Consider the following 23051-nt stretch of genomic DNA (forward strand, 5'->3'; position numbering starts at 1 on the left):
GTGCTCGAATTACCCTTAGATATTATTATTATTACCTTGCATATATGTTTTATTGTAACATTATTTATTGTATATACAAATATTATTTAAATATATCTATATATCTATGTTCTATAACTATCGATCTTGAGATGCGAATAGGCCGACGATATTAGAGAAGCGAAATTGTTTTCTTTTCTCCTTTAACTCCATAAGATAATTCGAAAGTTTTGAAATAGTTTGAAAAAAGGACTGTACCATTTTGAAGCGTAAGATTTAGCTCCAAGTCTCGAAAAATCGATCTGTCAAACTCGAAATCATTTTGGTTAATTATTTCAAAAAATCTTGTTTGAAGATGTTTTTCATTCAATGAGAATCGTTGCAACATTCTGGTGCTCGAGACCACTTGAAAAGTCCTTTTTTCGAAGAACGCTGCTATGACTGAATTCGATTGATCGGGTAAGTAAAAAAATAGCACGGGTCGATTCCTCAAAATGACGTTGCACAATGCGATCATTGTTATCGATATAAATGCAAAGCATTGTGTTTTTCGGTTTGGTAGTTACGAGTATCTCCGATTTTCGAAAGGCTGTGCCTGCTGCTGGTAAAAATTCGTCTCGTACTATGTAATTTTTCATTGTTTTACTTTTTTCTGTCAACAAAATATGTGTTAGGTATCCTGACGATGATGAAAACACATTAACCGTGAATTGTATTCCTGTCTCTCCACGCTTTGTAGTATTGATCACTCTCGACGAACTCGATCGGAGCAATTGAACCAGTCACGCTGTTTTCTCACTTTTTTATCATCACAAGATCGTACGTAATGAAAACAATGATTAAATCCAATGAAAACAGCCAACAGGCTGTCCAACTACGCCGTCGAGTTCGATGTGTTAACAGAATATTTAAAGGAGTTTAATCATTGCATAGAATATGAAATAATGTGTAATATTATAGGATGAAGAAAAAAAAGATGGCAGGAAATTCGAGAGAATCGATGAATTGCCTAGTGAATTCGAGTGTTGCTTTTGTACCACGAAGGTATTTACAAACCACTAACATTTTATCTTTCGACTCGCCAATGTATAGATCGCGTGCGCTCACGTTACAGATTTCATAAAATTTATTTTTCTCTACTTTCGCCCTCTCCTTTTCGCTGCTTCAAAATTTCTCTCTCTACTTCTTTATCGAGCTAACCGGAAAAAAGGATCGCGATCTTATCGTTAACCGTAGCGTGGAATATCAAAGCCGAAAAAGAAGTTGTCAAAAGTTTAAATTGCTTTCGCGTCTTTCGTGAAAGTTCTCGTGATTTATACATTGCTGAGCGAGCCGTGCACATTTCATTCGTTCAATAAATACGTTTTACATATGTGTCTCTATCTATATGTATATTTTTATGTCACCTTTGGCACTAATCATTTGTACTTTTTGTTCCAATCGATCCATTCAAATATTACTGTCTCGGGTGTCCCATTTTTATTCGTTTTTATCCCCTTTTTCGTCTCTTTGACTCTTTTCTCGACTCTGACGTATCCTCGTTGCAGTAAAAGAAAAGTTTTTAAGTGAAAATCAAAACGAACTTGTGGTGTCATGAAATTGGAAAATTACTCGATATTTACCTTTAAAAATGGTCGAAAATAATGGACTCTTCGTAAGAAAACTTTTGGTTTTCATTGTTTCGAATAATGCTGCAAGTGGAGAGATGAATATTGTTGAAAATTCGATGCTCACGACGGTGGTATTCTTGACTGATTTTCGAGTGAAACTGTTATTCAGTTTACGAAATTTCGTTACTTTTGACTCCTCATAGCTGTGGAACGGTTCATTACTTTCAGTAATTTCATTTGATCTGAATTTTGGAATATTTTTATTGGATAAATCCTTCAGCCTATAAAAAAGTGTGTTTTAAAAGTAAAACGTTGTTGCGGGTAAGTGTTTCGTATACGTTTATCTCTCTTTGGTAATAAATCTCGTGAGAATTTGCAATGCTTGCGCATCGCTTGGAAATAAAAATGTTGAGTTCTGCAGTTTGCGAAATGGATTTAAATGAAAATCCATCGATTGTAGAACGAGAAAGATTGCCCAGGTAACAGGGAACACATTTTCCGTTTTTCTCTCATTTCGAAGTATATTTTTCGGCCGAGAGCAATGTACTTTAACTGCACCACACACCACTGTTTGAAATTATTCTTTTTTCGAGCCTACAAATAATACGATTATTTATTCACTCTCGCACAAATAATACACCGAAACACGACAGCTTTGAATTTTTTTTAGAAACTTTAGTTTACGCAGTCGCGACAAAAAATCTACAAACAAGTTGCTTTTGGTATACGCCATCGAACATTTCAACGCAGTCAAACATTTTTTTATTGCGATTCTTCCCTCGGGAAACGCACGCGACGTTATTTGATGCTTTGTGTTTGGAGATACGTAAAAATCAATTCCGTCGAAATGGCATTTCGAATTCGATCATTTTACTGTGATTTCATCGTCAAAATGATGGTTGACCAATTGCTTTTTTTTCTAGTAGATTGAAGGCTTTTTTGGTTTTTTAAAATATTTTTAATGTTATATTTTTGTACAATGGTGTGTTGAAAATGGCACCCCTTGAATCAACTTTGACAGCAAAACGGAAAGAGTTTTTATCCCGGCGACTTGATTCGAATTACATTTTTGATAACTTCTTTCTTTTTCTCTTATCAACAATTTTCTACTGAAAAATCGACAAAAATTGTGATTTTTTTCACTTCCAATGGTCGCCATTCTTTTTTAATAAATATTTTGAAAATCCCCTACGTCATATGCTACAGCTAATAGCACACATTTTAAGAATCTTTTTGGTTTTTCGTCCTGGCATGTTCCATTTTTGAGATTTGCTGGGTCGACGCTGATTCGAGGGGTGCCATTTTCAACGCATAATTGTACAAAAAAATACGATGAAGAAAATTAGTTAAAAAATGTTTTCCAGTACTTCTGAGTATATAAAAGATGTGTACAAGATTTTATGTAAATCCATCCAGCCGATATTTATTTATAATATTAACAAAAAAGACCAAAAATCCTAAAAATAAAATTCTTCCAAACGCACAAATTCGTCTCGAATGTTTTCACGAAGATTCAACATTTTCTCGATTGAAAAATAGCAATAGAAAAACCGATTTCGAACTGCGTGAATTTAGTAAACTGAATGTAAAAAGTCGTACCGAGAGCACCGCGTCTCGAGATTCTTTTAATCGAAGAATCTTCGTTGCATTGTAGCACCACCAAGGAAGAAAAAGCCTGCGGCAGTTTGTATTTAATCGGTGAATCTCTTTGCAGGAGTACAAAGATTATCGCGACGCAGAAAATATAATGCCATTGGCGACAAGCGATTTCCGTAATCCGGTGTGTCAAGAATTAAGATCGATGCGTGAAAACAGCATGGAGACGAGCGGATACGGGGATTATCCAGCCGAAATATATCAGCCGGAAATTTATCCGACGGAGATATATCCAACGGAGATTTACCAACCGGCGGAGATTTATGCACAATCGCCGATTCAAGCGATCGAATCGACGATCGTATATACTAAAACTTATGCGGATCGTGGTAGCGTCGATAGTTCCGACACTTATGCCAGTTGTCAGACCCATCCGTTTCACTCACAAGCCGATCTCACCGACGAAGCTGACAGTAATCTCTACATAAATCCACTCGAAGGCGCCGACAAGTGTGGCAAGATGAGGGTCAAAAAATCAACATCCAGCGAACACGTCGCCAGAAGCATCATCGACGTTTCGCCGAGTACCGAATCGTTGAGGGGTCTTGAGTTCCCTCAGCAGACTGAGAGTGTCAAGGTCAGCCTCATCGAGACTGTGCCAAAGCACAAGAAAATTCGGATACAGAAGGTAAGTCCAAACATTGTCGAGCGATTTTACAACGAATAAACATCGAAAACGTCACTCGCACCAGACAACGGAGAAACCAATATTTTACAATTCACAAGAACAAACATTGCTTGGTTTTGGAAAATACGGAAAAAAAAAAAACACAACAAAATGGATTTATCAAAGCGCAAAAACTTTCTAATTATCGTATTTCTGTAACGATCGTTGTTCCAGAGCGTAGGGCTCCGAAGACAAGTGATGACGGAGCAAGAATCGTCTTCGACGGTTGGCCAGCTGTCGCCGATAGCGTCGAATTCGGGCAGCATCGAGGACAACAACAATCAGTACGAGGGAAGTCTTCGCGGTGGACGGTCATCCGCGTCGAGTACGACGATCAATTCGTCAACGACAACGAGCACCGTAGCAACTGCTCCACGCGTTATAAATCATCAACAGTTCGGAAATGTTAGCAGTTCTAAGCAATACACCGGTAAATGATGAAAAGGCTCGATCCTCTTGGCTATTTCATTCGCAGTGCTTTAGCAAAAAAAAAACACAAACACGAAAACATAGAAAAAAGAACAAAAAGTAAGAAACAAAAAAGTGCATCTTTCCACGCCGTTACGATTCTCCATGTAACGATCATCATTTTAGTTAGATTTTACATTATATTCGCCGGCCATTGTGTCATGAGGAATATCATCACCCCAACAATATTCATTGTACATAATTGTAAAGTTATTTATTAGTACCGATCGTACATATCATTGAGAAACGCCAGCTTGTTCGTCGAGGATGTATAGGAGGGTTATCAATAAATCTCGTACGTTGATCTTTTTATATACAACGATCCGAGGGTTAATAAATGTTTTGTACACGAATAAATTTTGAATGAATTTCTATGATTAAAGTAATCCGTTAATTTGTAAAAAGAATATGTCCATTCTCGTAAACGGGGTAGCTGCAAAAGTCTTGTTGAATATTTTGACACACTTGTTTGTTACGTAATTTCACTATTCGCACTATCCCTTCGTAGCAAGAATAATGTGAATAATCATTTTTAATGATAAACGTAAGATAATCATTTTCATCGTTCATTTGTCTTTGAGATGGAATGTTTTTCGTAGGCATATCGCAGAGTGTTCTAAATAATGTTTAAATCGATGCAATAATTAGAAAGAAATCTCATTGAAATTGGCTTTCGAACGTGATCGTACCAGCTCCTATACATCCTTTTATTTTAGTTCGAGTTAAAACGCGATATTAGTGAGTTAATGAGAAAATATTTCGTCCACGTAGATTAGTCGATGGTATTGGCGACTTAGATAGATTTGATTTGATTTTATTTATTTTTCGAGAGCGCAACTCTGTACGAGCAGCGCGGCTGTATTATTATTTCCCCCTTTTTGGGGCCGTTATTAAAAGTTTTTGTTCATGCTCTCCGATAGTGACGGCCCACTCTTGCTGTACTTGTAAATTGATCCACAAATCACAGTGCGCAGCCTGGATGCTCGAATATATGAAAAAATCTAGTGGGAATATTCGGCGCCAGGTGAAACGCACGCAAAAGGATTCAAACGTTTTGAGCAACAGTGGGCCAAGAGTTCATTATTTGATCGTGAGATATTTGGCCATGCGTTTTATTTTTTATTTTTATTTTTTTTTGCCTGTAAAAGCGCACGGCTGCACCACACGCGCGTCCACCGTCAACGAAATTTATTCGCTTCATTGGGACAAGCAAACGAAGAGTTAACCAAAAAGTAACTAAACAAAGCGTACCTACTGTGTTACCTACTGTATAGATATTTAAATAGCGTTGTTTTTACGACCACACACCCAGAGAATATTTCAGCACGATAAACGATGGAGTTGCGAGCCTTTTGAGGGATATACAAATATTATATTCGTGGCTTAAGAGGATAGATCGGTTGGTATATCGGTATATATCGGTAACTTCTTTGACACAGTTTGACCGATTAAAGAAAGGCTCTGTCAGTCGATTTTTGCCATCGTTATCTGCGTAAGCTGACAGAGCCTTTTTTTAATCGATCAAACTGTGTCAAAGAATTTCGATTTCGAAAATTCCAAGTGAGGTTATAATCAACTGATCCATACTCTTAAGATGATGGATCAGTCGGTAATCACACCTCGAATTTTTGAAATTGAAACTCTTTGACATCGTTCGTCCGATTAAAATAATAAAAATGTCATCGTACGCAGCACGATCGCAAAAATCCGATGACATTTTTATTTTTTCGATCAGACGAACGATGTGGAAAAAATTCCTTTTCAAAATTTGCAGCTATCTCTCTCGCACTCACGGTTGTGATTACCGACTGATCCATCATCTTAAGGAGCTGCAAATTTTGAAAAGGAATTTTTTCCACATCGTTCGTCTGATCGAAAAAATAAAAATGTCATCGGATTTTTGCGATCGTGCTGCGTACGATGATATTTTTATTATTTTAATCGGACGAACGATGTCAAAGAGTTTCAATTTCAAAAATTCGAGGTCTGATTACCGACTGATCCATCATCTTAAGGAGCTACGTCGAAATAACTTTAACGAGCTTGACGTCTGTGAGTCCAGTAATCATGGAATTCGTTATTCCCTTATTTTTTCAGTTCCAGACAAATATTTTATGTTCCTCGTGGAAAAAAAATCGATTCGTCTATCTTAACGTCATTTTATTCGCGCAATAGAAATTCGAGGGTGCAATTAGACGTTCGTTGACGAATGTCGAATAAAATTTTACATTCGACCGTGTGTGTGTAACGACCTGACAATTTCGAATGCCAAGAAAAGTAGAATTTTCGTATGAACGCATGGCCTACCGTAGACATCACCAATTTTCGTTGTTATATAATATTTTTCATTTCATCCCTCAACAGGTTCTTTTCCATTAGATTCTCAAAAAAATGTTTATATTCCTGCAAGAAGCCTGTTGTCTCTCCTCGAGCGGTTATTCCATGCTGAAAAAGCCTAACTTTTTTACTACTTTGAAGGATCAGCCTAATTTAAATGTATATATAGAAAATATTGGAGAAACTCTGAACTATCCATTGACGTAGTGGAATAAGTCTCTGAGTGTGACGAAGGCCGATCAGGCCTGATGCTTCGTTGGTTCAACATTGTGCAAAGTACGTAACCACACACACAAAAAAAAAAAGAAAAAAAGAAAAAAGAAAAATAGAAAGCTTTGCGACACCGCTCACAATGTATATATGTAAATTTACTTTTTTTTTTGTTTTCATTCGTGAAAACTTGTTATCTCTCGCTCGTTCGGGTCACGTGAGAATTCGCACTGTAAAAGTTGTCTCTGTATTATTTTAAATGAGAAACGAACGAAACGTTGATAAAACGAAAGGCAAAACAAGTCCAATAGAAGTTACGTAGTTATGCACGCTACGTAGTTTGTAATGAGAGAAATCTAGTTCGTTTATACACATATTTATACATAGATTGATATATAGTACGTTGATTATTTATTATTACGTAGTTCGTTGCGGTTTCGTATGTTCATTATGTGAGTATTACATCAATAATATTTCCAATTCATCGAATTTATTGAAAAGCTTTGCTGCCACACCGGCTGTACAAATATTTGTCTTTCTATTGAAAAACGTAAAAATAACATCGTAATAGGAATTCCATCTGAGCTAGTACTTGTAAAGAAAAACAAACGAAAAAAAAAAAAAAAAAAAAAAAAGATAAAATACGAATGAACGAACGAACGGAGGGAGAAGAAAATATGATTTCCGCAACGTATACTGATAAACGTGTAAATACAATGATTATAATTTATTTTTTTATCTTCGAGTGAAGCGTCGCAGAAAAGACAACGAGGCAAAACACGTGCGAGATAAATAAAAAGAGAAAATAATCATTCTGTACAGCTTCGTACATGTTTCGTGTACGTATATTTGAAAAAAAAAGGAGAGAAATAAGTTATTACGTTATTCGAGTCTTCGCAGTGTCCATAATAGATTAATATTCAGCATCTCGTAACGGATTATCTCATAACTGTCGAAGCCGATCGAATGTTCGTACCGAAACAATGAATAGCTGCAAATATTTTCGTCTCATTTTTACTTTTGCTCCAAACGTTCGCCCACTGCGAATCGATCGTCTGGTTCAACGATGCTTCTCTTATGCTCTCGCTCTTCACTTCCATGAATCATGATTGGAGAAATGAAAAAAAAGAACACGAGAAGAAAGTGATAATAAAATATGGAAAAAAGCTTTAATTTCTCTTTTCATTTAGACAGAGCTCGATCGCCCACTCAACCCTCAATCGAAATTTCGACACGTCATACGTGCGTATCGCTCTTCCACGACGTCCTTTTCACTTGTATTTTTCTCGATTACCATTTTTGACGTTTTTTTAAATCTTATTCTTGGTTACTCGGTGAAATGTTGACGCTCCTCGGCACTCGAGGCATTGAGAACTCGAGTTTCGTGCGAGCTTTTCTTTCATTATATTATTTCAGGTACCCCGACTCGAAGCGGAGGTAATAAATTGTCCCAATCCGCTGATTCAATCGACAACGCAATGGCAGCTCTTTACATCGAACAACAACGCCAACAGCAGCAGCAACAACAACAACAACAACAACAACAACAACCGCAACGTCACAAAATATCAAAATCAATACTTAAAAAGGCTGATACTAGTTCTAACGAGTACAATAACGACCGCGACGGTGATACCGAAAAATTGATATTAGATAACGCAAGCGCCAGCAGCGTTTCCAACGAAGGATTCAACCAGAGCCCGGTCATGATGAACCTCAATGCAGCGCGCTACGCTAAAGCTGGACAAATGCTCAGGAGCAACAACAACGTCGAACAGTTCAGTACCACTGGACAAAAAGATGGAAAAAACGTCTTGAAAGGGATTTTTAGTGGTACGAAAAGAGGTACTTATTAGATTACTTCAAGCGTGTGCCAAAGTTCTCGAAATTCCATTTTTTTCTGACGAAATTCCGATTTTCGGACGTTTTAGCGCGTATTGCGATACGCGTGGAAATCGAGATGAAAATTGATCGGATTTTTCATCTCGAATTTTCTCATCGAATTGAGGAATCGGCTATTTTTCGATCCTTTCTGTATATGGCACAAACTTTTGCACACGCCTAAAAATCAAGGGAGAATATTTTAGGAGCAATGATTAGACACCTTTTCGTAGTAACGCACGTAGAAAGAGAACGTAGGCGTTTTAATATTTCGAAGGAATTACATTTTCCTGATTTTCTATGAGGAATTTTTGATGTTTTTTAGAAAATTCTTTTCCATTATATTGCGTTTGTCTTCATCTTGAGAAAAGCCAAGTACTGCTCGGTCCTTTCGTTATTGAATTTCGATGATTTTCATTGGCTTTGAATTTTTCACTTCAGCTCGACTCACTGTTCTATCGACTCAGGAAAAGCTATTGGAATGGACGCTGCAAATGAAGGAAAACAATGTTGAAACTTTCCCAAAGAATTTATGTAGTCGAGCCGTTTCGATGAGGTTCGCAATGAATCCAATCGAAACGAAAAAAAATTAAGAAAATTTTTAGCAAGCAAAGGTTTTGGTCTCCCCAAGAAAAATGGTGAATTTGAAATTTGGCATGTTGAAATAGTGGAAAAAGCCTCGGTCGTTTTCTCGAGCGCAGGAGAACCGATTTGTTTTCACACTCGTTTCCAAGGTCGATGGGCTAACCAAAAGTGGCTTTAGAGATTGCGATTATTTGCAGAGGAGAAAAAGAACCGCAACGAAACAGCGATGGAGACTCAGGAGAAAAACGCGTGGGACGAGTCGATTACTGACGAGAAAACTCGAGTCCGTTCCACCCAGACGGCGAAGGAGGAGAAAACGACGTTGATGAGATCGCTCAGACCATCAAAGATAACGAAAAGAATGATGTCCGGAGAAAAGAGGAAAGTTTGCCGCGCGAATAGCGGCTCCTCGAGTCAGGGGAGCGCCGGTTCCGAGGGCAGCCGTTTCCCCCAGGATTCGCATCGGTTTTCATCGTAGCCCAAAATTCCACGATACAGTTGTTTGATCACGAGGCTCAGCGACGACACCGTCGAAATTTCCATGACCGAGGAAATTTCTGATGAAACATAAATTTCGTCAATAGCGAGCACCAACCGCGTTGAAATCCCCGCCCGAATGTCAGCAGAAAACACTCCTTAACAAAACATATTACGAGCCTGTCTCTCTGTATAGGATAGAAATAAGTGAATATTAGCAGCGAACTTTTAGCAACCCGTTCGAGCATCAGGCCCTCACGTTAGAGAAACGACTAGCGTAGTGCGTCGCAACAGCCTGCATATGCTTAATCGAAACATTCGTTCGTACTTTGTCCAGATTAGAGCAATTTTCTCCCTGGACCCCGAAGCCCAGGGGATCGAAAGAGGGAATAGCACTCGCGATATATTTGTGCGAAGATTGTCGAATCGGATCGCTCCTTCAAAAAGGTGGAACGGTAGTATATATATTTAAAAAAAAAAGAGGAATTTTCGTGCAAATTCCTAGATACGTTCGAAAGTGTGTAAACTATTTAATCGCGAAATTTTAACGGGTTCGAGCACGCCGTTTCCGAGAAAATTGAATGACTTTTTTACATCGGGTCTTATGGAGAAGCGTAAAAAAGCGCGCAAAAACATTGAAAAACTACTGTTAAAAAAGCCACTTTTTGATGAAACGAACACTAGTATATAAACCAACTGTCAAGATAACTCTCGCAAAATTTGAGAGCTTGAGCAGAGCAGCCGACAGTCAAAAACTGAAACCATAACCCTGCGTTGCTGCCGTCAGGGCTTGAGGTTTGATATTTTGAAACGTAAAAGAAGAAACTTTTTTTCGCCAAAATTAGAAAGATTATGCTTGAAACAGTTATTTTTTCATCCAAAAGTAGACAATTATCATATTTTCATGTAAATTGAAAAGCAGAAACTAAATTCACGTGCAGTTGGCAAGACGAGAGGCTTTCCATGTTAGAGCGTAGGAGCACCCCTCTCACCGCCCGCCCCACAAAAGAGGTACCTTAACGAATGTTGTAAATCCCCCGTTTCAATTAGAATTTTCGACGTTTTCCAAATCAACTTTTTCGCGATGTTCAATCAACCGTTCCTTCCGGCCGCACAATAAGCGTCGCATCTTCAATCGTTTTTTGGAATAATCCACAATGTTCAAATTCCAGTCAATTTAACGGAAACCTTTCGCGCACACTCGAAAACGGGGAAACTCGACGTCCTCACCGTTCCGTATTTGTGGTTCCTGTATTCTGCATATTCGTAAGGGTAAAGCGAGCGTACAATTAAAAAGAGGCACAACAAACCTAAGCGCTGTTTTCGGTCCTCGGGTACTTCGATTCGGAAAGAGCTTCAACTGACTAGAGATAAGGAGAGCGTCGTTGTGATACGTTTTTATGCATATTAGAGGAAATGCGTACAGGGCTATTTTTAGTGAGAAATTATACGTCGATTGCCACGTTTTTTTTTCACACGCCACTCCCCACGCATCGTTTTTCGTCGTGAACGTTCGCTAACTTCAAACGCTAACACGAAAAACTGAAAATCTAAAAATTATTATGAAATAACATCAGTTTCCTTAAAATCCGATGAAAAACGTGAACGATCTCCTGCAACATTTTATTACTGGATTCGTGACTTCCGGTATGTTGCGCAGAATTTTTGTTCCATTGCTCCAGCGAACGGAACTTTTGAAAAATGAAAAAAAAAGTGAAAATTCAATTTTCGAAGGCTCTTCCACGCCCCCTTCCATTCTTTCTATCTTTTCGTGTCATACCTCGAGCTCGGAAGGCCTCAGACAATCATTTATTTTTCCCAATCGCATCCTACACTATTTCGCTGCATCGGACTATTTCATTGATGAAAAAAACACATGCCAACGAGGCATCGAATCACTAATAATAAAAGAAGATGCTGATAGACTGAGCCTGCATGCTTCGTATGGGCAATAAAAATAAAAATTCACAACTTTGATACTAATCTCGGGCTCTCAACTCGGTTTCTAAACGCTTATCGATTTCAACGAGGCATCGAACACTGTTTGAATATTGACAAGTGTTTGAACGCGGGAGGACAAAATATGCTGATTTTTGCGATCGTATTAACCCGTTCAGGGTATCACTTTTTCGGTCCCTTTTCAGAGTATCGTGGGTCGCTACAATGAGCCATGTTAGAACGCGTAATTCGCGATTAAACAATTCGATGAAATTCCCGAAAATTCTTCAATGCTTCTACTTGAAGGGCGGGCCATGAAGATTGCAAAAAAATTTCAACAAACGCTTCATTTTTCGTCGAAAACACAACCACTTGGCACAGTTGACGAAAAATGGCTCGGGTCTCAGCGACCCACGATACTCTAATCGGGGGGTAGTTGAAAACCCACGATATGCCGCTGCATTGATTTTTTTTTGGTGTTATACGACGACTTTCGAAAGTTAAATATAAATGTAGATATATACAGATATAAATACGTAAATATATGAATACGTTACGCCTACAACTTAAATGTGCCTTGTGCCTCAAGCATTGATGTCGCGCTAAATGAAAATTGAATCAATAAAACCTGCAACACACGCTGCACTCCGAACTGCTTGTGCTCAATATAAACGAATAAAAGTATGAAAAGACGAAAAAATGAATATATTTGCTGCAAATGCATATGGGAGACTGGATTAAAAGCTAAAAGCGAGTGTACGAGAAAAAAGGGATGTGGAAGATTTGCATTTCTGTGATACAGACTCGCGGCTCCTTATCTCTAGATATGCTTTTACGTCGAAATTCAATGAGTTGAAAATAATGAAAATTACTTGTATTTCGATAGCGATTAATGGGAGTTGGTGAAAATTTGAAAAAAATTTCAATTCCGACCAGAAAATAAACCGCTAAAACCTTTGGAACATGAAACAAATTGGTTGGCGTGTGGCATTCGATCGATTATAAACGAAAATGAAATAAACGCGATTCGGCAATCGTCTACGTTTCGATGATCCCGATCGAAAAAACAGACTCGAGGATTATACGTTCTCAGACCACTTCGTCGATACTGCTGTTGAATGTACCACGAGGCACCGATCCCCTCGATTTTTTACGGTACGACGAGGGGAACGAATGAAAAAATGAAAAATACGTAAGTCTCTATTGAAAATCGAAAACAATCTTTGTAACGCTATTCCAATTATCGTAGCACATTATTTTCAACTTACGACTAAAAAGTCAATGATGTATTATTAAACTACGTGCGTGCGTATCGGTGCAAATGTAGATAAATATGAATGGCAAACTATCGAAAACCGAGTTAAGGTAGATCATGCCCGAACGATCGTATTTTATGGGTGTCTAAATTGGATCGATTTTTACTCCCTAATTAAAAATATAATCACTCTAAATTAATGTCAAATAAATGTTAAATCTAATTAATGTTAAATACATTTTTTCAACTTATTATTTGGCTAATGAAATTACAAGCCATTAATTAATCGGGAATCCATCGCTGATTGAACTCGAAATTTCATTCGTTTCTGGCAAAAATACTATCATTTTTTATGTAAAAAATCACATTAGCGAGCGGAAAGGGAAATGGATCAAGAAAAAAGTCTTAATAAAAAGACAGAAGGCTATGACAGGATTGGGCCAAGCCATCAAGAAGAAACAAAATGCTGAAATAAGCAAATGTGAGGTTACACGAGTGCTCATTACCAATTTCGTTAAATCTTTAAGGTAACATATCTTTATCACGAGTAAGTCAATCCTCTCGAATTTTTTCCCAAACCTTCGTTATATACTTCATTGTTATTGTGTACTTTTTCATAAACTTCGTACAAAGCGTTCATTCGTTATATGGAAAGATAAACGATTTTTTACGCACAGTCCCCATAACGTTCTTAAGAAAATCGTTTCGTGCATGAACTACCTTAATCGATGTCGCTGAAATTCGTGCTAATTTCACTCAGACAAATTGTTACCTGTGGTAAAAGATGAAATATTGTGTAGTTAAATTGTCTATTCAGAAGAAAACAAAGCCCACCTGTGTACATAGATGAATAAATATTAATTTATATTAAATATATCGAAGGGTATATTGTTGAATAAATCAAAAGCTTAAGTATACAAATCTCTTATTGGTTTTCGTCATTCATTAATTATTCAATCACCAGCACTGAGTCACAAAATCTTGATTAATTAGAGAAAATCCTGCGTCACGTTTCTATCCAATTCCTCTTGCATTATGAGACCAAAATAATAGTGACTTTATCACCGTGCATGAACAAAGAGCTATATCCTTATAGAAAATTTGTCTGATTAAGACAGTTTATCAAAAGAATACTCGTAACGCTTTTCAGGATTTCGTTAAATCATCGCTGCTATTCAATGAACGTTTTCAACAATCATCGCTTTTTACAATCGACATTATCTGGGGATATGAAAGAACATTCATGAGTTTGGGCTTTGTGTCGAGGCTCGTCCACTGAATTTATTGTTATGAAACGATGGAAATAGTAATGACCGTAGTGACGAAGCAACGTGCAAATCTCATTTTTCCCCTCGTCTCTATCCTCGCAAATTCCAAATTTATTCCTTACAAGGTTTGAAAGGTTGCTTACTTCTATTTGTTCTGTGAACGAATAGAATTCGTAAGGATTCGATTTTAGTGAATCGCTGAGAAAGGAGAATGTTAAGTGCTACTCAGAATAAACCGACCCGTGTACTTGACACGATACACGATACCTTTATTAAATAGACAATTGTTTGGATTTACATCATTCATTAACACTGTAAAAAATGTTATGAAATTTACAATACTTTTACTATACAGCGGTGTATGAACTTTACAAACTGGGTATATGAAATGAAAATTAATATACTTGTGTGGTAAATTTAAAACAGTATTCTACGTTCCTATAACTGGTATGAAATTTACAATACATGATATTCAATATTCAAAACAGGTTTGAGAATTTTTCGAACTAGTGATGTAATATCCCATATTGTCAATTGAAAATTACAACATTTGTATATGAATGCACCTGTCGGAAACAAAACATTAAAAATACAGTACAATTTTGAAATTTATTTGCAGGTGTTTGGGAAATGATATACATATGAAGTTGAATTTCAGGATATGCGCGATTTGTGGTTCCAACAATGACCTTTCAAAAATGCTAAACGAGAATAAAAAACAAAAATTAATATACACGGTCAAAAATTATATTATGAACTCTTCAATAGATTTGCCATACATTTTTTTCGTAATTAGTTACACCGCAAACCCCTAGGTTCAGAGTTTTAAAAATATTGAGGAGATTTCAGAATTTGACTGCCACCATATTGATACCGTTATTTTGAATTTTAAAAATCTAATGCCGGATTCGTAATCAAGTTTTTAATCCTTTCAGTCCCGACTTTTTTTATAGTAACGCAATTTTCGTCGATTTCTGAACTCGATGTCAAATTTAAAAAATTCGTAACTTCAAAAATGGATTTACGCTCATAACAATAAATACTTGGGAGTTTCCGAGGATGCTGCATAATTATGAATTCGATGCTAGTTTTCTGAATATTCTAAATGGCGATCAAAAAAAAAAGAAAGTGGATCTATGCCCATGAAAGTGATTACTCTAGGGTTTTTGTTATTGACAATTACAAATCCTGTCAGTTTTTACTCCAATTCGCATACAAATTCGTAGTTCCCAAAATTTCTAACTTAAAGAGTTAAGTCACAAAACTTATATAATGCCTTTTTGGCTTACATCTACCAATGTCGTGGTAGTGTAGTTGGTAGCGTGCGTAGTTAGAAATATGTAGGTAGGTAGGTAGATCGGATCGAATCCCCCATGTAGGTAGGAATTTTTCTTCAAATAAAATGATTCTAGAGGTACCAGAAATTGTGATGACCATCACGGGTAGTGAAAAATAATTTTTCAATTGATAAAATAATATTTTTTTCGATGTATCTTTAGCTACATCAACAACAAAAATATAGGAGAATAACGATTTGGTAATTAAAGTTAAGCGTGTGTATATTAAATTTAATATACAACAGTATATTAATATTAGTAAATAACTTTTCATGTTGATATACATGAAAGTCAAAATTCCATCGCATGTGCATTCATTTTCATATACACTGAAATTTCTCACACCGTGTCCGCGTAAGAACTTCCTATACATGTATATTAATTTTCATACAGAAATTTTTTACAGTGTATATGATTTTTCCAGTACATAAGTGTTGGGATATTACTAAACGATTATTAGACATTCCAAAAGCAGGGCATTAATTTTCAGACGACAATATTAAAATTAATAAACGGTATCTGTAAAAAGACTTCCTACACTTTTATATTAATTCCAATACAGGTTTTTTTTAAATTCATACAAGCTCCAGGTTACGAACACAGTAGTATTATCTTCTTCAATCCTCATAGTAATAAGCTTCATCATTTTTGTGCTTTTTATAACGCTGAACGACCGACGGCCCGAGCTTTTCTTCGTCCGCTAACAAATTCTTCGCAAATTTCCTCGCGATTTCGGGATGCATTTTGAAAAACTGGCCCAACCATTCGACGGGGAATCTGCGGGATCAGAAAATTGTCTGGGTCAGACGAAACTCGGAATAAATTCGTAGAAAATCTTTTCGTAACGTCTATGCATAAGAAAACTCGTGGGGAAGGAATTATCTGGTCAAGTTCACCGTGGCATTTTGTAGGAAATTTTCTCTTCACAGATTTTGAGTCTGAGGTTCAACGAGCAGCTCGTTCCAATGATATTTTCCTTCGCCAGACGGTGATTTTTCCAGCATAATTCTTTCGTGGTTCAATGAAATAATATTGACATATGAAATCTCCGGAGAAGCACCTTTCGGAAAAATCCCTCCCGGGTGATCCGAGTGCCTCGCGTCCGAGCTTCGACGAATGGAACGAATTGCTTTGGCGCTTTCCGAAACCTAATGCGGTCGACATGATTTGAGGTTTGAATCCCCGGATTTCTCGTGGTTTCGATCGAGGTTTTGGCCCGTTATTGTGGTCGTGAACGATGGAATAATCAGCATTTGATGCCCTGCACTCGCTTACCAGATCGAGTACGTATACGGCCATGAGAATCGTCATCCCCAGTCGTACAGTATCCTAGAAATTTGTACATTTCACAATTGTACGGATCTTCGGTTTAGATCAAGAAGCGAAAAGTAGTTCGGCCGTTCCAGGACTAATCAAGTTTGCAACTACTTTACGTTGATTAATTTGAAGTCTAAATTATTAATAAAATTAATAAACACTTGCATTACGAATATTTTTATCGCGAGAGTGGAATAAAATGCTTTAAAAATATCATAAAATATCAAATTTATGCTTGAACTTGACTAGTTAAGCGATCGAGTCGGTACCGGTGACACTTGAAATACACGTAACCTGGGGACATTTTTATTGCGCGAAAGAAAGTTTATATCGGTGTAATGGCACTGAGAAAAGGTTCATTAAACGATTCATTAAAAAAAAAAGAAGCTACTAGACGAACGAAAGCACGGGAGTCAGTCTCAAAAATAGATTTGATGAAATTCCCGCGATTCCTGAATTCGCCCGAAGTTCAATCAGCTGTTACCAGCAATTTAACGCAACGACTGACATCCGTTTTTGACACGTCAAAAACTAAAGTTTTTTCATGTTTTCTTTCTTTAAAACCCCGTAAGATAATGTTTTTTTTTTAAGGAATGGAATCTGTGATAAATTTTCTTCGTGCGATGTGAACTTTTCCGAAGCTCGAACACCGAACAATTTTTTCACAATTAATATTATTGTGAGTTCTCCCACAGGATAACGTGTTAAAAACTCAAAATTGTAGATGAAATAATTCCAAATTTTGCCCCGTAAGAGGCCCCGGAACTGTGCTTATCGTTGCCAGGGGACCTTAAACTATCATTTACTGCAAAAATAAGTGGACCTTCATCGTACTTTATCGAACGGCCGAACTACTTTGACTTTCGTGACGTAGACACAAATCCCAGCGTTCTTGCCACTCTGAGAAAATGTTTCATGACGAATTACCGTGGCACGTTCGTCGGACTGAGCCGAACAAAGGGGCGAACATTTTTTTGAATTACAGATTTTCCAAAAAAAGATCACAAGTGAGCTGGAGAGGGAACGCTTTTGTTGAATTTTCATTCTCACTGACCCTGCGAATTTTGATAACGATATTCTATCATTGCTATCTTATTGTGAATTTATCAAAATTCACAATAGAATACAGCCATTTATTATCTATGAATTGACGATATTTGCAAGTCAAATTCTTCTCCAACGACCCGAATCTTTGTATGCTCTGCCAAAAGCTACAAAACTGCTTCTGTTCCGCTACGCAGCGTTGTCGATGAACCTTTTTTCACGATATTACCGAGAAAAGTTCAGTCTCCGTTGGATGGAAATCGAATTTTTCTGATGGTCCGGCGAAAAATAGTGAACGCTACTTTCCCTCGCTAGTGGCGAGACGCTCAAAAAATTTTACGTTAAATGGGCGACATACACTCGAGGAAAATACATGACAAAGATAGGCTGATACATTTTTTCACATCGACGGAAAATAATTTTTGTATTGAATTCTATTTTCGAAGAAAATTTGTCGATCAAATCGACATTGAACTTTTCGACACTGTCGTGTGCGTTCATAGCGCTTCAATCTTTAAGTACAAACACATTTTTTCGAAAAACAAGCTTTTTGCATAAGAAAAAACATGCCAAAAAAACAATTTTAATGGAATATTTAAGAAAAGAAAGAAAAATATTAATAATCAAAGTTCGAAATGTTACTATTTTGTTTTTTTTTTCACTCATTTTGGAAAAATACAATTTTTTATGTAAACTTTTCAATGTCATTCCGATGGCGAGGCAAAGAACGATCGAGTGCAATCAAATGAGCATCAAAAGCCCACGAAATGAACATCGAGAAAGCGCAACAGACTAAAAGATTTCAGAGCTTCGTTGCAGGATAAAAGAGCTTTTTATTTTCACGTTCCAAATGAAAAAAAAATCACTGGAAAATACTATTTTTCAAAATTTTTACAAGTTTCTAGCGAATCAATAACTACGACAACAAAAAGTTCACCGGAAAACGCGAAAATCTTTGCATTCACTCTTTTCGAAGAATGGCCTCTGAATATCGAATTACAAACAACAATGATGCATCCTTAAACATAACTTTTCCAAATATTTTATTCGATTTCCTCACGTTCAAGTTCCAATCTAAATCGGTTCTCCATCAACAACCTGCAGCTCATTTGGTTGCATGCAAAAAAAAGCTCGATGCTCTCGTTTCATTTCTTTCTGCTGAATTCATTGGCATTCATTCGAGGATTGTCCGATGACATGAGTTATTACATCGTTCAGTATTTTTTAGGAAATTTCTCTGCTATCATGCTACACTGATGGCTCGTAGCTGCATTCGAAATTTGATACTTTTAGGGGCGAAATTTTATCTCCGTTGTTAAGATAAAATTTCGATCACACTCTTTGCCAGAGTGGCAAGCACGAGTGAATAAAAATTCGAAAAGACAAAACTTCTCGCACTAAAATTTAAAAGAGATGAAATAAAACAGCAATAATTTCAACACAAAATATGTTGAAGGAAAAGAATGATGAAAGTCCGAAAAAAAAAGTTGCGTGCCTACCCGAAGTTCCCGCTTTTTCTTCCCAAACAATTTCATTTCCGCGTGTATTCGATCGTAATCAGGAGCGAGTAGCTCGAAAACATTTTCCAAAATGTGTACCGGGCTTGAAAAAATGTCAAGGCAACGATCGAATCTGTTTCTGCATCGAGTCAGCGTCCATTAATCAAGAAAATGACTGGAAACACCGATTGCGAGAAATTGAAGTTTCTAATCGTAAAATAAACTGGGAAAGAAAAGCACAAAAAAGTGTCTCGAACACAGCGACCATATGTTTTGAGATGAGTTGAAAAAGTCCGAGAATTATGAAAGAAAAAAGTCACGTTTGAATATTTACTCGATAAAGAGAACCTCGATTCCTTATTGTGCTCGAAATCCAGAAAGTTCGAACAGTGTAAACATCTGGAGCGAAGTGTGTGTAATAAAAACAAGAGCTTTCGTGTGACACACCTCAAATTAATTATCCGCCAAGGGGTGAGCTCGGTCACTTGTACAGCGATGGTCGGGCATAAGAGACTATAAAGTTACGAAAGATACACACCCCGTTTTCACCGAAAAACACTGCGACGATTGCAAGAAATGAAAATGTTTGTTGAGCCGAGAAAAGAATGGACAGAAAAAATGGAGAGAAAAAAGTGAGAAGAGGTGTGAGACCGCGATGAAAATAAAGGTTTTGCTCACCTGCAGCGTCCAGGATTTCATCGTTGGGGTTTTCGCAGCAAGCAGATCGTCGGAACCGGAGAGAAATTCGGATCTCAAAGACAGAAACGTCCGAAATAATTGTGAATCTGGTTCGTCCCGAAAACTAAATATCTCGTCGACGAAGAATTCACGCTCCTACAATCGATCGAGTTTCCTTCGCTTACTTTCAATTTGACCAAGAGATCGTTGCTTCGGAACTCTGCCGGAATCACAACTGAGCGAACGATACGATCGGCTTGCCCTTTTTGTAACGTCGAGGAAGAGCTCCGCGCTGACGCCGCTCTTGCCGCCGTTATATCCGCCTACCAATGTTTCTCCCGAAGGCTGCAGCACACATAATCGTCGCTACCACCGGTTGACGCCGATGCGCACGTGCGTATATACACGCTCTCGACGATACAACGAAAATCGTCACTTCCGTGACCCTCACCCTTTGACACGAAAATTTTTCGCAGCTTCATTAAAACTCCAATCCATTCTCCCTTTATTAGTTTCATTTTCTATCGATCTTTCCAACGGATACTTGGCAGACAAACGACTCGATAAAATGTACAATGGAATTGAACGTTTCAGTGCTGCGTAAATCCTCAAAATCGCTTTTCGAAGCGAGTGAGAGGAGTTGAAATTTGGTGGAATCCGCAATCGAATCGTACTTGCTTTTTTCGTGCACGCGGAAGTACTGAATTGCGTTACAAATTAAAAATGCAACGCAAGGAAAGCTCGAGAGAAAAATTTTCGAGAAAAACCATCAAGTTTTGATAACGGTAAATATATTCGATCGAGGAATAAAAGTGGATGAAAAACAATTCGGTCGTGCTTCTAGGTTGGTGGAGAAATGAAAGAGTCAAAATATTTTCAGCAGCGTAGAGCGGCTCGCACGAGAATCAATATTTTTTTCACACTTTTCTGTTAATCCAAAATTCATGAAAAACTTATTCGTTGATCCCAAAAGTCGTTGTCATCGGGAGAAACAAAAGTTTTGTTCGATTCGTTTTAAACTTAAAAAAAAGGTCAAACGAGCCAGGCGAATGGAATGAAAATGTGAGAAACGACGAACGACTTCGACTGGCACAAGTAACTTTACTTTTCTAATTATCAATGAACAAAAAATCTCAAATTCGTTCGCAAGTGTCGAGCGAAAAAAACTCCAAAATATCGTGAAATTCACAGAGAAGAATGAGATGAGTAAAACGAATTGGAGGCTCGTCGGAGTCGAAAGAATTCTAAAACGGCGTAGGTACTCGACGCGCGAAAACGAGTCGACACGTTCGGTCGGACAGTCGATAAACAGTGCCGAATAAGTGAGCGACCGTCGAGCCTTCCCATGCAATGAAACTCGACTGGAAAAATAGTCTAAAAATCAAAGCACCGATGAAGCATAAATGCAGGGAAACGAAGAGCTCTCAGGTTCCGGTAATTTTTTCGAGTAAAAAACTCGAAAAACGAGATCCGAAGGAAAGAGAAGGAGAGTCGAGGGCCTGTCGATTTTGCCTGCTATCCTGAAGGCACACATTTGTATTACACGAGTAGAAACTCGAGACGAAGTAGGAGAGCACAGAAGCGAACAACTCTCCGGACGAGAAGTCCCTCTTCGCTGGGGTGTATGCACGTACAGATAGAAAACACTCTGTTCAGTACAGGGAGGACTAGAGCGAGGGTACAGTCAACGGCACTCGCGCATCTCTTCGTACGGGATACACTACTTATCACTAATTGAAAGTGACCGTGTTACCGTTATAGTCATGCAGGGTGGCTCGGATCCGCCTGCGGCACTTCGGAGACTCTATGCACGCTATTTCGACCTATACCTACGCACGTACGTATGTACCCGGCTCTAACTCAACTACAGCTCTTCGCAACCCTCAAGATAAATGTACATACGTGTATCCAAATATATACATAGCCGCATTATATAATTTACAGATAAATATGTATTACGCATCCCTGCCATTTCGCATTATCGTTAAGTTTTTATGTGCCTCACGAATTAGTCAGATAGGCTCGACTAATTTCACCTCTCGTTTGTTGCCAACGTTGGGCATTTATGAATTAGTATTGAAAATAGTAAAAACAAAAGATCGACTCGTGTCGTCGATGCTCGAGGGAAACGTTGATAAATTCGAATGGATTTTAATACGTCGGATCGAGCTGCTATTACACGATTCTGCGCAAGGGACTATTCTCATTTTCGATTTACGTGCGCTTTTTCTGCCTTGATAACTCGGTGCGTTTCGAGCTCGTCTATTTCGGGGTCGTTGCTCAATGCCATCTACTACCCCCGAACTACGTCAAATCGAGTTGTAGATGCGGAAAGAATGAGAAATATTTTGGCGCGATTATTTCGTTGCACCTCTTTTCAAATCAATGATTCTTTACTTCAAACCAACGAAGCTCCACGAGAGATTTATCCATGATTTTTTTGGATTTTCCTCCTTAATATAGCGCTTCAAACAAACAGGAATTGGAATATTTTAATGTTGTTCAATTGAGTAGCAATCGTCTCTGTTTGCTTTTCTTGTATTCAAAACTAAGTGGATTTCAGTTGTGAAAAATTCAACCTTTGAAAACATCTGTTCGCCGATTTCAAAGGCATCAAAATGAAATTTGTCCTGCCACCGACAGGTTTATAAACGTCACATTTCTCATTCGCAGTCTGTAACAATAAATGCTCACCTGTTCTCCCTTGTACTCTCTTTCCGAGTGACCATGGCGAGAATAATCGTTTTAGCATCCCATCGAAATAAAAATACAGGTTTCACAACTGGACATTGAAATTACCATCCACTTCTGCGAACTACTTTACTCGTGCTCCGTTTAAGCGAAC

General features: G+C 37.8%; 2 protein-coding genes across 4 annotated transcripts in view; one reads left to right on the forward strand and one right to left on the reverse strand.

The window, feature by feature from the left end:
- Shab (Shaker cognate b) overlaps positions 1 to 12171 on the forward strand; it is a 37937-nt gene extending 25766 nt beyond the window's left edge. For 2 of the 3 annotated variants that reach the window (XM_043415503.1, XM_043415505.1), the window contains 5 exons: positions 940 to 1023; positions 3304 to 3873; positions 4087 to 4342; positions 8344 to 8772; positions 9591 to 12171. In XM_043415503.1, the coding sequence (XP_043271438.1) occupies positions 940 to 1023; positions 3304 to 3873; positions 4087 to 4342; positions 8344 to 8772; positions 9591 to 9871 (1620 nt within the window). In that variant the 3' untranslated portion in view covers positions 9872 to 12171. The remainder of the gene's footprint in view (positions 1 to 939; positions 1024 to 3303; positions 3874 to 4086; positions 4343 to 8343; positions 8773 to 9590) is intronic. The other variant, XM_043415504.1, reaches the window with a different exon arrangement.
- Positions 12172 to 14579: 2408 nt separating this feature from the next.
- Positions 14580 to 20749, reverse strand: LOC122409552 (uncharacterized). The gene is made up of 3 exons (XM_043417207.1): positions 20207 to 20749; positions 16729 to 16997; positions 14580 to 16445 (listed from the first exon to the last, which is right to left on the reverse strand). The coding sequence occupies exons 1-3, from the start codon at positions 20225 to 20227 to the stop codon at positions 16286 to 16288; spliced, it is 450 nt and encodes a 149-aa protein (XP_043273142.1). The 5' UTR covers positions 20228 to 20749; the 3' UTR covers positions 14580 to 16285.
- Positions 20750 to 23051: the final 2302 nt, after the last annotated feature.

The sequence above is a fragment of the Venturia canescens genome, chromosome 4, assembly GCF_019457755.1.
Source record: "Venturia canescens isolate UGA chromosome 4, ASM1945775v1, whole genome shotgun sequence".
In the NCBI taxonomy this organism is placed as follows: Eukaryota; Metazoa; Arthropoda; class Insecta; order Hymenoptera; family Ichneumonidae; genus Venturia; species Venturia canescens.